The sequence below is a fragment of the Drosophila mauritiana genome, chromosome 2R, assembly GCF_004382145.1.
Source record: "Drosophila mauritiana strain mau12 chromosome 2R, ASM438214v1, whole genome shotgun sequence".
NCBI lineage: Eukaryota > Metazoa > Arthropoda > Insecta > Diptera > Drosophilidae > Drosophila > Drosophila mauritiana.
The window spans coordinates 12,918,558-12,931,961 of NC_046668.1; the positions used below are offsets into that span (position 1 = coordinate 12,918,558).

Consider the following 13,404-nt stretch of genomic DNA (forward strand, 5'->3'; position numbering starts at 1 on the left):
AGAGTACATTATAATTTTGCTGAATTGTAGTTTCACTCTAAAATGCCTGTCTTCAGTTTTCAAGATACTCGAATTTAATTTGAATATTTTCATAATATGCATCTTAACATGCTTTTTTTTGTGTATTTCATACATATTCTTATAATGTTAATTTCAAAATATTTCAGAAACTATCTTTGAAGACTGCTCTTGAAGTTGTATAAATCTAATTTATCAACTAAACCACTTGCAGTTCGAAAGCGCCGTTTAAATCCCGCATCCTGTCATGAAAAGCTGCTGCAATTAATGAAAACATAAGACCATTCGTGTCACGACCTCATCTGCAGTCGGTTTCTCGTTTCTAGACAGCTCTTGTCGCTGCTCAGACCTTTAAAATCGCATTAAAGTTGAAGAGCAGTGCCGGCTGTCGGGCAGCATTGACCCTGCAAAGCCCACACAGATACCCAGAGACCGAGACATGTGTAATTGAGGCAGCAATTTAAGCTGCATCATGCTGCATTGCCAAACCGGAAGTGAGGATGCACCACAAGCACTGCCACACATACATATGCACCTACACATATTATCAAGGGGTAAAGGTGATGGTGGAGGTGGCGGGGTGGACGAGGGCGAGGGCATTGAAACTTGAGGCCGGTTTTCGGCCGGGTACTTGGTACTCGCTCCCCGATGCCTGATGCCTTTATTAAGCCAGCAAATAAAATCCTAAAGCATCAAGGATACACTCGTACTCATGCATAGTCAGGAGCAGCGACATCAGGAAGGCACTGCAATACAGAATTCAGCTGTCTGCAGCAGCTTTCGAATTCAAAAAGTTGAAATTAACATTTTAATAAGAAATGTTAAGTATGCACACAAATAGTCTAATTATGGAATGGTAAAACATATGCATTTAAGCTTCTTAATTTTAATTACTATTGGATATAATTGTTTAACTAGAAACATAATCCTACTAAGTAGTTTACATGGTATATAGACAAGCATATGGTGTTCAATTGAAACCCATTTGATACACAACCATTTTTTTGGTATTAAATATTAGATTACTTAATAAATATTTGGACTAGATGAACCTGTTTGTTTTTCAGTGCTCTGAAGTAGCAGCAGCAGCCTCGCATCCTTCACATGTTTTGTATACATCCCAGGCAGTTGCAATTTATGCACACAACTTGTCAACGCAGGGCGGCGGCTTGAATGGCTCGATGCTCGGCAGTGGGATGGTAAAGGGTTGAAGAGGTGAAGGCGGTACGACAGGAGTGGGGGTGGGGGGAAGCGGTGAAGGAGCGGTGACAAGCGGGCTCACAAGTGCTGCATTGGTTACCCAGATGAGCGAAGATGCGGAGCTGCGGGGCTGCGGGAATGGGCATGGGTGTGGGAAGATGTGGCAGCAAGCAATTTACACCGCACAATGCGTTGACACACGTCGTCCGCAAATGTGCGGCCAGAAGACAATAGAGAAATAGAGGCAGCCAGGGATCCCAAGGATTCGAGGATGCAAGGATCCAGAGCGAAGACGGAGCTTCCTGCCTCATTAAGCCAGAAAAGTGTCAAATGTCCTGGCTGGCTGTGGCATGGATGAGCAGCCAGGAGGAGCTCATCTCGTTCAACTTCACTTGCAGTTCTCTAATCTCGAGCCTGAATTTACGACTCCGGTGTCCTTTAACCAGTTTACTTTCCACACTCACTCACTCACTCACTCACTCACTTACCAACCAACCATCCACCCACCCAGCGCCTCATAATTCACAAAAGTGTTGACAATGAAAACGAAATTCCCATTAAAATGCAATATGTTGCAGCAACAGAGTGTCACTTGGCCAGGACAAATGTTTATCTGGCCAAGAGTATCGAAAAGTGGCCAGGGAATTGGGTTTCGCTTGGATGGCCAGCCTATGTGCTGTGCTCCAAATTTATGATTACATTTTCTGGGTGCTTAGCCATGTAATTCAATTCACAAAATTAAATTGAATCGAGCAGATATATGGAAATCATGCAATTGAATGCCTTATTCAATGAAAATTGAATTTCGGCTATTTGAGTTTTCGAATTCGATTTGCAATTTTGAATGAAGTACAACAATTTTGTAAATTAAATGCAATTGGCTGTGAACAAATCTAAACGGGCATATTAATTCAACAAACACGACAGACGTATATTTGTATTAACTAAACCACTTTGCATACCTGACGGAAATTACTCATTAATTCGTTAATGTTTTGTCACTTGAAATATATGTTTTTGCGGCCAATTCAATTGAAGCAATTAAAGCGAATTTAAATTTAAATAGCATGCGTTTCCTTTGCTTTTCAAGGCTTCAGATGAATTTCGCTGGCAGGCATTTTGCGTGGCAGTCTAATCTTTCCTTTGATCGTTTCGCGAATGATATATAAGTTAAGCGGGGATGGAAAAGGAAAATCAGGGGAAAATCAGGGAGATTAAGCTCACCGCTTATTTAAGGGCATTTATAATATTTGTGTAATATATCCGCATGGATTTCCCTTACAACTGTGACCTTGAGCACCGAGGAATATAAAACTCCTGCTGGAAGTGCAGTAAAAGTTTGTGAAATTGCCTCTTAAAATTACGTTACGCATAAAATAACACATTTTCCGGCTCACTTGGCGAGGAAAGTGCAGAAACAGAGCTTTATGCTCAAGGATTATGCATAAAATGTTTGCTTACTGATACTGAAATTGTGAGTTTCCTTTCGCCTGCACATGTGTGTATCTTTGTAAAGCAAAATCAGAAACAAACATCAGCAAAAAATGTTTTTTTTTTGGTTCACCCCCCTTTCTGCCTTTTATTTGCTTCGCATTTTTCTCGTTGGCTAAATAAATTGAATTATTTTGACACTCAGGCACACAGCCGCATACGTTCATGTTTATTTCGGGCTTGCCACGTGGCGTATGCGTTATATTGAAAGCCAAAGCCAAACACTTTTCTTTTTCACTTCGAGCTTGTTGCTTTGATTGGCTGCAGCTTCTGCTTTCGCCTGTTTGATGTTTGCTAAACTAATTTGTCTGAAACAGCAGTATAAGTAGCTGGAATAAAACGAGGAAAAGCCATAGTAGCAGTTAGGAAAGTTTCGTTTCCTCCTGTTTGCATATCAAGTATACGCAACGTTGATTGGATTTGTAAACTGACCAAGACACTGTCCTTCCACGCCCATTCGCCCAGTTGGGGGAACCAGCTTAATAATCATTTCTGCTTAAAACTCTGCGCAACGCAGGGCAAGATTTATATACACTGAAAACAAAGTGCTTGACATCACATATGCTTTAAAACTGGTAGGTGTAGCAGTATTTCGGTTATTAACTAAAAAAAAGTTTCTAAGGATTATAATTTTAGTGAGCTTGTAAAGGTAACATCATTGTTAAATTGACATACACTTGGATTACATTCTTCTTCATTATTTATACATAATTTAATAACCTTTTGTTTTTTTAAGAAAAGTTAGTTAAATTCTAATTTTATTATTAATGGTTCACATCTTTTTTCCTGTTTAGCTGCGGTGTCACGCGAAGTCTCGAACTGTATGCTTGTGTATTTGGGTGAGTAAATCGGGTGGCTGGAATGGCGTTATCCTTGGCACGTCCTGCGGGCATCGACGTTGGGCCTGTCATGTTCACCTCCGCCATGCAAATCTGACAAGATATGGCACCTGTTCTCTCTGCCTTGTCGTGTGTTTGTGCATATAGATATTGCATTTTCGGTACGATGGAGATATTGCTTTTTGCCAGGAAGAATGAGTTCACACCTTCGAACCCATAATCTTTCACATTCGAGTCGTAAAAAGACAGAACCAGCACATAATATGGCCACTTTATTATGTCAAAGGGTTTATGTGGGAATGCCGATTGGAATACTATCCCTGGGGCCAACTGTCTATTTCTGTAATTTTAATTCTTACTCTTTAAAGATGCGTTTAAATTGGTGTTTTCCTTGGACTCCTAAGAGTATGCAATATAAAATTATTTAAAATATATTTATTAAAACAAAACACCTGAAAATCTAAATATAGTCTATATTGTTTAATTAAGTTGGGAGTACTGAAATTTTGTGGTATATGTATTCTTTCTAAGACCTTTAATGATGAGGCATTTCGAACCAAACCCTAGATTTGAAAAAGATCTTTCCCCTCTTTGATTTCGACCATTTTTATAGCACTCCACTTAATTTTCTCAGCCACATAAGCTTACCGTGTGCCTTTTGCCAACAAGCTCGTTAAAAAATCTGTAATAAAGTTTGGCCAAGAGTGCGGTTGGCATTCTTCAGCGTCTTCAGCATCCATAAACTGGAGGTGGCAACTAAAAGTGACGTCATAAATTTCGGTGGGTACTTTGCGAGGAAGTATATATCTCCCCCTTTTTGCCCGACACTTTGACTTGTGGCTAATGAATTTATGTTAAAGTTGTTGCGCTGGTGTTTCAGTTGCTATTTTGATGAAGATGAAGATGATGATAAAGCAAGAGCAGCAGGAACAGCAGCAGGACTTAAACTTTAACTCCAGCCAGTTGATTGTCATGTGGTCGTGAGCTTGATAGCCTGAAAGTGCACTGAAAAAAATAATATCATTCTATTTGAAAGTATTTTATAAATATAAATTTTTTTAACATTAAATGATTGTGGGTATAATATAATATCTATAGGCGGATTGAATATTTATTTGAATATTAAGTAATTGTAACATTCAAATCACGTTTTATAGAAATTATATTAGTAGTAATAAATGGAAAAATAACTTATATTGCATAATTTTAAGAGACGGGCAGAGATGAGGATTCAACTGTCCGGCTAAATCGAAAATTGTTTCATTAGCATGAGACAGAAACAACAACCGAGCTGAAAATCCATCAAGTTTCCGCTTCGAAAGAGGATGAAAGACGGATAGATAGAAGAACGAGGTCCCCAGCTGGCAGACACCTAAAAGTCTCCTTTAGGAAGTCAAATTATGCACCATGTGCATGATTGATTAACTCTGAATGGGGGCGTTGTTCGTGATTTAGCAGAAACCGAAAAAAACGATGGAAAAAAAGGAGGGAAATTGGCGTGTGAGCAAACCCAATAATCTCACAAAAGAGTGCATATTAAATGGGAAAAAGGAGCATCGGGCAGCTGGAGGACCTGGACGGTCTGACACTTAATTAGAGGCACGCCGGAAACGGAAACGAGATGCATGGCCATCAAGTGGGTCGTGTGCACTGCCGGCGGAAGACGAGCAATTTGCACAGGCGAAATGGCAAGGTCGTAGGTCGCGACTGTGACATATGCACATACTATACTCCGGAAATGTGTGGAAAACTTTTACCTCTATATATTTGAACAGTAGCACAGCTTAAATTATTTGATTATTTAATTCTGAAATTAAATAATTTGTTAATGGAATATTAGTTTGCCAGTTAAATATTACATTAAAGTGCAGGTAATTCAGAAAGTGAAAATTTTACTGATTGGATGGGATATTGGGTAATTATTGCAATTTTTACCTATTTTTCAATGGATTTTGTTGCAGATTAGATTCATTGAGCGCTGAGGTTTGTTTTTTGTATATTTCGGCTTCATCGATTTTTGTCACATGAAAGCTATGATGTCAACAATTTTGAAGGAGTTCTGCACCGCAGGACTCCCAGCTGCCTGACATAATTCGTTTTTTTGGGGAGCATTCTATCTAAGCGGACGCATCATAATTGCGGCCACGGCGCAGGAAGTGCACAGGAAGAAGCAGAGCGACAGGGGGCGGGAGGAGTGGCATTCCTGTGCATAATTGAAATTCCAGCCTAAGCGCGTTTGTAACGGGAAATTGCGCGTGGCCAAAAAAGCGCAAAGCCGGACGCAAGAATGCGGATGCGAAAATGTCCACTCCACAAAAACAGTTTGTTTATTTCGTTTTTTTTTTTTAATTACACGCATCAATTTTTTGGTGTTCTTTTCTACTTTCCTGTACAGATACAAAAAGCTAATAATAAATTCAAATACAAAATATGCTTGTTAAATGTTTTAAAAAGGATGTGTAAGTTATTTAATAATACCATTATTACATATACTTCTATCTTTTTACTTTCAGTGCGGCTGAACAAAAAGAGTTATGTTTTAAAGGTACATAGAAGCGATATATCAAGAAACATGTAATCATTTTTTATGTCAACGCATAATTGCGGGTGTAATTAGTTTGGCGAATAATTAATATAGGCATACGTGAAATACCTTTGGGTAACATTTGGCAAATCTACAATGCGCAAAACGTGATGTGTGGGTCACCGAAAGTGTAATTAATTTCAAGCCAAACAATTATTATTATGATGCACCACAGCGGCAAGTTGTTTGCAGCAGTTATTGTAGTGGTAATTGCATTTCGCAAAACATATTACGCCCGGGGGATTAGGTTTCCAACCCACGGTAATCACTCCCACACAAAACGCCACCCGATTTAGAGATTTATCATTGAAGATTTAATTTAAATTTGAACTCAACAGCTGTTGACGCGGCGTTGCCACCTGTTGGCGAAATACAAAACGGAGCGCGCCAAACAGCGCATGTGCAAGTTTTCCAATCAGTCTGCGAATTCCAGCGAAGTCCTTGGTAGTGTGATAAGTTGGCCAGTACACGCCGAGCTATCAAAACGTTAAGACGCGTCTTTTTCGAGCATTTTTTGCAGTTTAGCTGTTATCAAAGGGGGCTCGACGCGAAAAAGTTGGCTCATAATGGATATACAAAAGACTTAAAAAATTACAAGTAAATGAATAATAGAATATATGAGCAGTGAACAGACCACAACGCAATAACTGTGAATAAAAACATAATTAATTGTATTGTTTTCAATTCAAACACTAACGCTCTGTGGCACAGCTGGCAACTCTGTCGCCCCCGCTCTATTCGCGCTCTTTCGGTGCTGCACAACACCTCGGTGGCAGTGTTGCTCAAGTCGCGACCGCCGTCTGATTTTTAGCAGCTAAAGATGTTTTGTGTGTGTTTGTTTAATGTTTCTGTTGTTCAAGAGCGCAAAACAAATGTGTAAACTCAATGGAAATGAAGTGAATAAGTGAGCTAAATGTGTGCGCGCAATGCAGTTCCTCGTGAAAAGCGAGGATCGAACCCTGCCGCCCCCCGCCTCATTAAACGCGCCAGGAAATGAGAAATCATAAAAGATTATGAACGAATAAAGCGGAATGTACATGTGTTTGCCGCCGCAATGTGTGTGTAACAAATAACAACAAATTCTGGCCATGTTATCTATTAGTTGAAGAGTGAATCCAGTGGCCAAATAAAACAAAATAACCAAAATCGAAAATGCGCGACAACTAGTGTAAATTCGTGTAGTTGTTGTTGTTGTTGTCGGAACCCCCGCCTCTCTCTCTCTCACTCTCTGCCGCACACACACACACGCACGCTCTCCCACTCACACAAACACACGCACACCCATACAGCATCCCCGGAAAATAAATAAAAGTAAATAATAATATAAATCAAAATTATTGCGGATCTTAAGGCTTTGGATAAACTAAAACCACAAAATGCAGGCCAAAAAGCGTTATATTTTGGTCTTCGTTTCCTGCGCTTTTTTGGCCTACGCCTATTTCGGTGGCTATCGCCTGAAAGTCTCGCCATTGAGACCCCGTAGAGCCCAGCACGAATCGGCCAAGGATGGTGGAGTCCAACCCCACGAGCAGTTGCCCAGCTTCCTGGGCGCCCACGATCTGCAGGAACTCCAACTGCTGCAGAGCAATCAATCGAAGAGGTTGGAGAGCTCCAAGCACCTGGTTACCCGTAAACCCGACTGCCGCATGGAGACCTGTTTCGATTTTACCCGCTGTTATGATCGCTTTTTGGTCTATATCTATCCACCGGAACCACTCAACTCACTGGGCGCTGCCCCGCCCACCTCGGCCAACTATCAAAAGATACTCACTGCCATCCAGGAATCGAGATACTACACCAGTGATCCCACGGCCGCCTGTCTCTTTGTGCTCGGTATCGATACCCTGGATCGGGATTCGCTATCCGAGGATTATGTTCGGAATGTGCCATCCAGACTGGCGAGATTGCCGTATTGGAACAATGGCCGGAACCACATCATCTTCAATCTGTACTCGGGCACTTGGCCGGACTACGCGGAGAACTCATTGGGTTTCGATGCGGGCGAGGCCATTTTGGCCAAGGCCAGCATGGGAGTGCTCCAACTGCGACACGGATTCGACGTCAGCATCCCGCTCTTCCACAAGCAATTCCCGCTGAGGGCCGGCGCCACAGGAACCGTGCAGTCCAACAATTTCCCCGCCAACAAGAAGTATCTGCTGGCCTTCAAAGGAAAGCGGTAAGTGAATAAGGATCCTACGTGTTTCAAGTTCTCATGGGGTTTGGCCAATTGGAACGAACAGGTCATAGGTCACAGTTTGAAACTTATAGTTTAAAAATGCATAGAAACTATTAGCCTTAGAAAGTTATCCATTTATAGAAGAAACGCTATTCTTTAATAAGTAATATAACTAAACAAACGGGTTTGCTGCACTTTTTTGTTGCGCTTTCTTTCTATTCAACGTTATTAGATGCTTAGATTGATTAATATATAGTTTTGTATAAAAATCGTTATCGTTAATATGCACAACTTGTGGAAAACTAACAAACAAACCCTCAATAAAAATGTATATATTCATTCAATAGGTATGATTGCAAATGGGAATATGAATTTGAATACAAAGGCATTTTCACAAGAAAGCTTTTCATTTTATATATTTAATTCCGTTAATAGCGATTTATTAATACCAAAATGTAAATGTATAAATATTTAAAATTTCAAATGAAAATCAATGAAAAGATAAGTACAAGTACAAGTGTATTGTTGAATAACTTTTCAGATTTCAAAGCAGTGCGGTCAGATAAATAACCCTTTTTTTATCCTGGAACTGTAAAGCGCTTAGAATTATTTGGTGGGAAAAGTCATTTGCTTAAAAGCAATTCTTAAATCCTCAAAGGCAAGTTATAAGCGAATATGAAAGATTTATGAAAAATGTAAGAAAAGCAATGAAGTTCCAGGAAATCCAAACATTTGTCAAGCTTATATTTAGGGATTTAATCACTTAAACTGTATGCAAAATGATTATTAGTATTAAATCAAAAAAGGCAGCTCCCAGAATATGGCCAATTTTGGAAAATTCATTGTACCACCCTGGGTGGAAAAATACACTCGAGTCTTAAATTCCACACCAATCGAAACAACTCCCATTTGAACCCGTCGTCTGGGTTAGTCAGGCGGCAAATTGCAGGTTGCATCTATCGTTGCCAATCCTTTAGGCCGCCCCAAAAAAACACAGGCTGAAGCCAGAGGAGCAAATGCGAAAACCCAATCGAAATCCGAAACGTTTCACTATTCGAGTTTCAGGCCCCCATTTCCTTTTTTTTTTTGTTTTGTTTCTGTTGTGGGGGGCCATTCAAATTGAAAAATTGTCTAGCAACGCGTCATTCGTCATGTCCTTCCATATTCCAAGTTGCTAGTTGCTCCTCGTTTTGGGCCTCGTGGGCCCTTGGTGTCCTGGATCCTGTTTTCTGTTTTTCTGCCCTTGCCAGTCTTTTGTTTGTCGCCGCTTTATTCTTGTTTACTCACTTCGGCCGCCCACAACGGCAAAGGATACAACATGGACTGGGATGTCGCTTCCTTTGACATGAAACTCGATTCATTGGGACACAGGAGCAAAATATCAATTTTACCGAGAATATTGCATGGCTAGTGGTACACAATACACCTGTGTATGTCATATAAACTATTAAACAATGTGTAATTAAATATAAGTAAAATATGAATAGTATTATTAACATTTGCTTACTTAGTTTACCTATTTCTTATCATTATACTTATTTATTAAAGTGTAAATGGAATATTTCTTTCTGTTCAGTGTTGGAAGACCCTGTACACCTGACCTTTGTCCTATACGTGAGGTGAGTGTAGGTGGGCGGTGGGTGGCTGGTTGTTTACGGCTGGGACCCCTCTATATCACCTGATATCCACGTGGCGACATGAGCTCATTGTGCCCTGATTTAAAATTGATTTTCGCCTTCACATAGCTTCGATAGCGGAGAACAACTTCAAAATATATCTATGGAAATTCCTCTAGGACAATTGTTCATTAAGTTAAGTGCTGGTCAACAGCAATTAACACTCTGGCAATAAATGTTGTACAAGTATGTTAGGGAATGACCGTAGTTTCAGTTTAGGGGACATATGCCCATGTTGAATTTAAACTTAGTTTCGATCTTCTTAAAAATAATCAAAAAGAAGTGGTGATTCAGAGTTCTTATTGCTTGATATGCAAGAACCGCGTTAGAAGTCATAAAACAATTTGCAAACAAGATATAAATGGCACAAAAAGTGATTGAAAATGAGCGTATACAGAATAATAAAGAATTTTTTGCATGTATAATTTATATACATGTTTTTTGTACCGAGTTAACTTTATCAGTTTGAAGGCGAACACCAGCAGCAGCGAAATCAGCAAACAGAGTCATATAAATACTTTCGAGAAGGGTACGCCAAAGTGATGTTAAAGTTGTTAACAACACATACACAACTACGCACTCCTTGGATGGGAATGATGAAAAGGGGCAAGTGGGTGGGTTAAACACCCCCCATTCCCACCCCCACTTCACTTTACACATACAATTAAAAGCAAAAGGGACGACACGTACAAGGCCACTTTACAATTATGCGTCCAAACACCAGCAAGTGCACTGAAAGAAATGATTTTATACTTGAGATATTTGGAAATTATATACTAACATTTAATTGTTGGATATAACTTTATAACTCACTTATAAATCATATTTAATTATAACCTACTTTATACATACTTTGTTCATTGTACATCAATATTGTCGAGCTGAGCAGACGGAAAGAAGCCATACGAAACTAGCCGCATATACCAAGGCCGCCTGCCTACCCACCACCACAAAACCACTCCCACTCCCACCACCTACCCACCCATCCTCCACCACCCATCGCCCACATTTACATACCCAGTTGCCTGGACATCCTATTGCGGCTTCGCTTCCCTGGGAAAATGTTGGAAAAGTTTTCTTTTTCCCGTTTAATTGCAGGACGCTCACGCTCGCACTTCGTGTGCGTGTGTGTGTGTGAATTGTGGGGAAAGTGGGGAAAAATTATAAGTGAAAGGGGCGTGGAATATAAGCAAAGTGGGGTGTGGCAGAAAGGGGGAAACTGTGCCCCATCTGGGGTCAGAGTTAATCTGCGGTTGGGAGTCTGCGTTTGACATTCTTCTTTGGGGTTTCGGTTTCTGGCTTTTAACGGCGAGATATTGTCTGGGATTCGGGAATATAAACGCAGCTGAAACTGGTTCCAATGAGATCATCAATAAGGCAAGATAACTAACTCGACCATTATCAATCATTGGCCATGATTAGGCTGACTAATCGAAAAAGTCTGCCAAGGTCTTGACAGCTAATTTCAAAGTTTGGTTATCCCGGAATTTTGGGGAAGATCATAACATATTACTTTTTAACTTTATTCATCACTAAATAAAATAACTTTCATTTTGAGTACCATTAACTAATGAAGTCTTTTCTTGTTTTTTTTTTGAGGAATCTCGACGCTTGTTCCAATGTAAATATATTGCACTGTTTACTTATCTTTGAAAAGCAAGAAGTGGCCAACATTCATTGGACTTACTTAACGTTTAATGAGCTCAGAGCCTCACAACTTCGATGGCACCCCCATATTGACATAGGAATTTGGCGTCAGTTACTGTGGGGAATCCCCAGAGAACAAAATCAGCTTGCATGCTTCCCCAGAAAAACCAAAGTTTTTCCCCAAACCCAAGAAAAATCGGCATGTGAAACCTTTTGCCAGGTGCCAACACCTTCGTTTTGCACGTTCTTAGCTTGGTTTTATTAACCTTTCATATCGCCGTTGATGGTGTGCGAATTTCATATGCTCGGCATATATGGTAAGATATATGTACATACGTACTACCTGGCGGGGGTAACATACTCATTCGCTATCTATAACTTGGCTGGCTTCTTGTGACAATTGCTTGCCGCTCAACTGAAACTTGATGGGTCTTTTTACGAGTGACTTTCCGCAATTAGAGGGAAAACTTCACCCTGCCGGCAAGCAATTCACCTTGAGGAGCACAGCAAGTTGTGCTCATAATTTGGTTTCCCTCCAATTAGCGGAGAAACGAGGGCGCTTCCAACTCACTTCGCATTTGGGCAATTATTTATTATTACTTTTTCGGAACTTTGTTGATTTTAAAAGCAGCCTTTTCGATTGACTCGAAGCTAACATCTGTGCGATTTGTTTTCTTTTTTGGTCATATATGTACATACAGATACTATATATAGTACAACCAGGGCTTCTGACATTTGGAATTCGCTGCACATGTCCATCTATTGCTCTAAGGGATGTTGGCTTCTGGTTTTTGCTGGTTTAGTTGGCTTTGAGTTTCATTCGGTTGGGGATTTGGCCCTGGATGTGGATTTAGATGTCGGTTGGCTGTTGGATGCTGTTGCGCAGCATGCGTAGTTGGTCATGCCAAATTGCAATTGCATTTTACTGGCAAACATTTTTTGTTGCCACTTTTCCAGCGAACCCAGAGCAACCCCCTACCACCCCCTACCCAATCCGCAAATCGCTCAAATCAATTCGTTGTGGCTCGTATTCGGTTCTATTTCATTGCGATTCGATTTACTCTGCCTTTGCTGTGGCTTTAAATTAGCTTTCAACTGGGTGCGAGCTTTAAACTTAATTAATTTTCCACAAATTCGATCTGCTCTTCGATTGCCTGTGGCCTTGGGGAAATTTCCGGTTACTGCAAAATCTAATCAAAATCACGAAACTTGCAAGAAACTTGCACCTGAATGTTGTAAGAAAGAAATTCGAAATAATAACGAACAGGAATTGCTGTTCGTTGCCATTGTTTCCGATTCAGTTGCATTCCAATTATGGTTTTCCTATAATTCAATCTGCTCATTTAAAAGATAAATTTTAATTTCGTATGTATCAATTCATTTCCATCACTCAGGATGATTCAATTATGTTTCTCCATTAATTATATTGCGCAGAATTTTCGGTTTAAATTTCTTTAATATGCATGTTAAGCATAATTATTCATTGTGTTAAATAAATAATTCAAATCAGAGACAATGATTAATTTCATTTTATTGCCACCGAAGGTATCTAACTAAACATAACCAATAATATTTATGTTTAAGTAGGATATTAAATATTTGTTTAATAGCCAAGAGAAGTTCAGTCATAAAGCACATTCCTGGGTATATGCCCTCCATATTCCCAGCCCAGTTATTCGAGACCCATGCTCTAAATCTATGCCGACGAATTGAATTGATTATGGCCCGGAATTTCAGTTCTCTGGCCCTAAAGATGCCAATAACCAGACGAGT

At 40.0% G+C, this 13,404-nt stretch overlaps 1 protein-coding gene across 1 annotated transcript in view; it reads left to right on the forward strand.

The window, feature by feature from the left end:
* The first annotated feature begins 7,393 nt into the window (after positions 1 to 7,393).
* Positions 7,394 to 13,404, forward strand: part of LOC117138344 (exostosin-1) — a 63,456-nt gene continuing 57,445 nt past the window's right edge. The window contains exon 1 of the mRNA XM_033300384.1: positions 7,394 to 8,308. Within this exon, the coding sequence (XP_033156275.1) occupies positions 7,509 to 8,308 (800 nt within the window). The 5' untranslated portion in view covers positions 7,394 to 7,508. The remainder of the gene's footprint in view (positions 8,309 to 13,404) is intronic.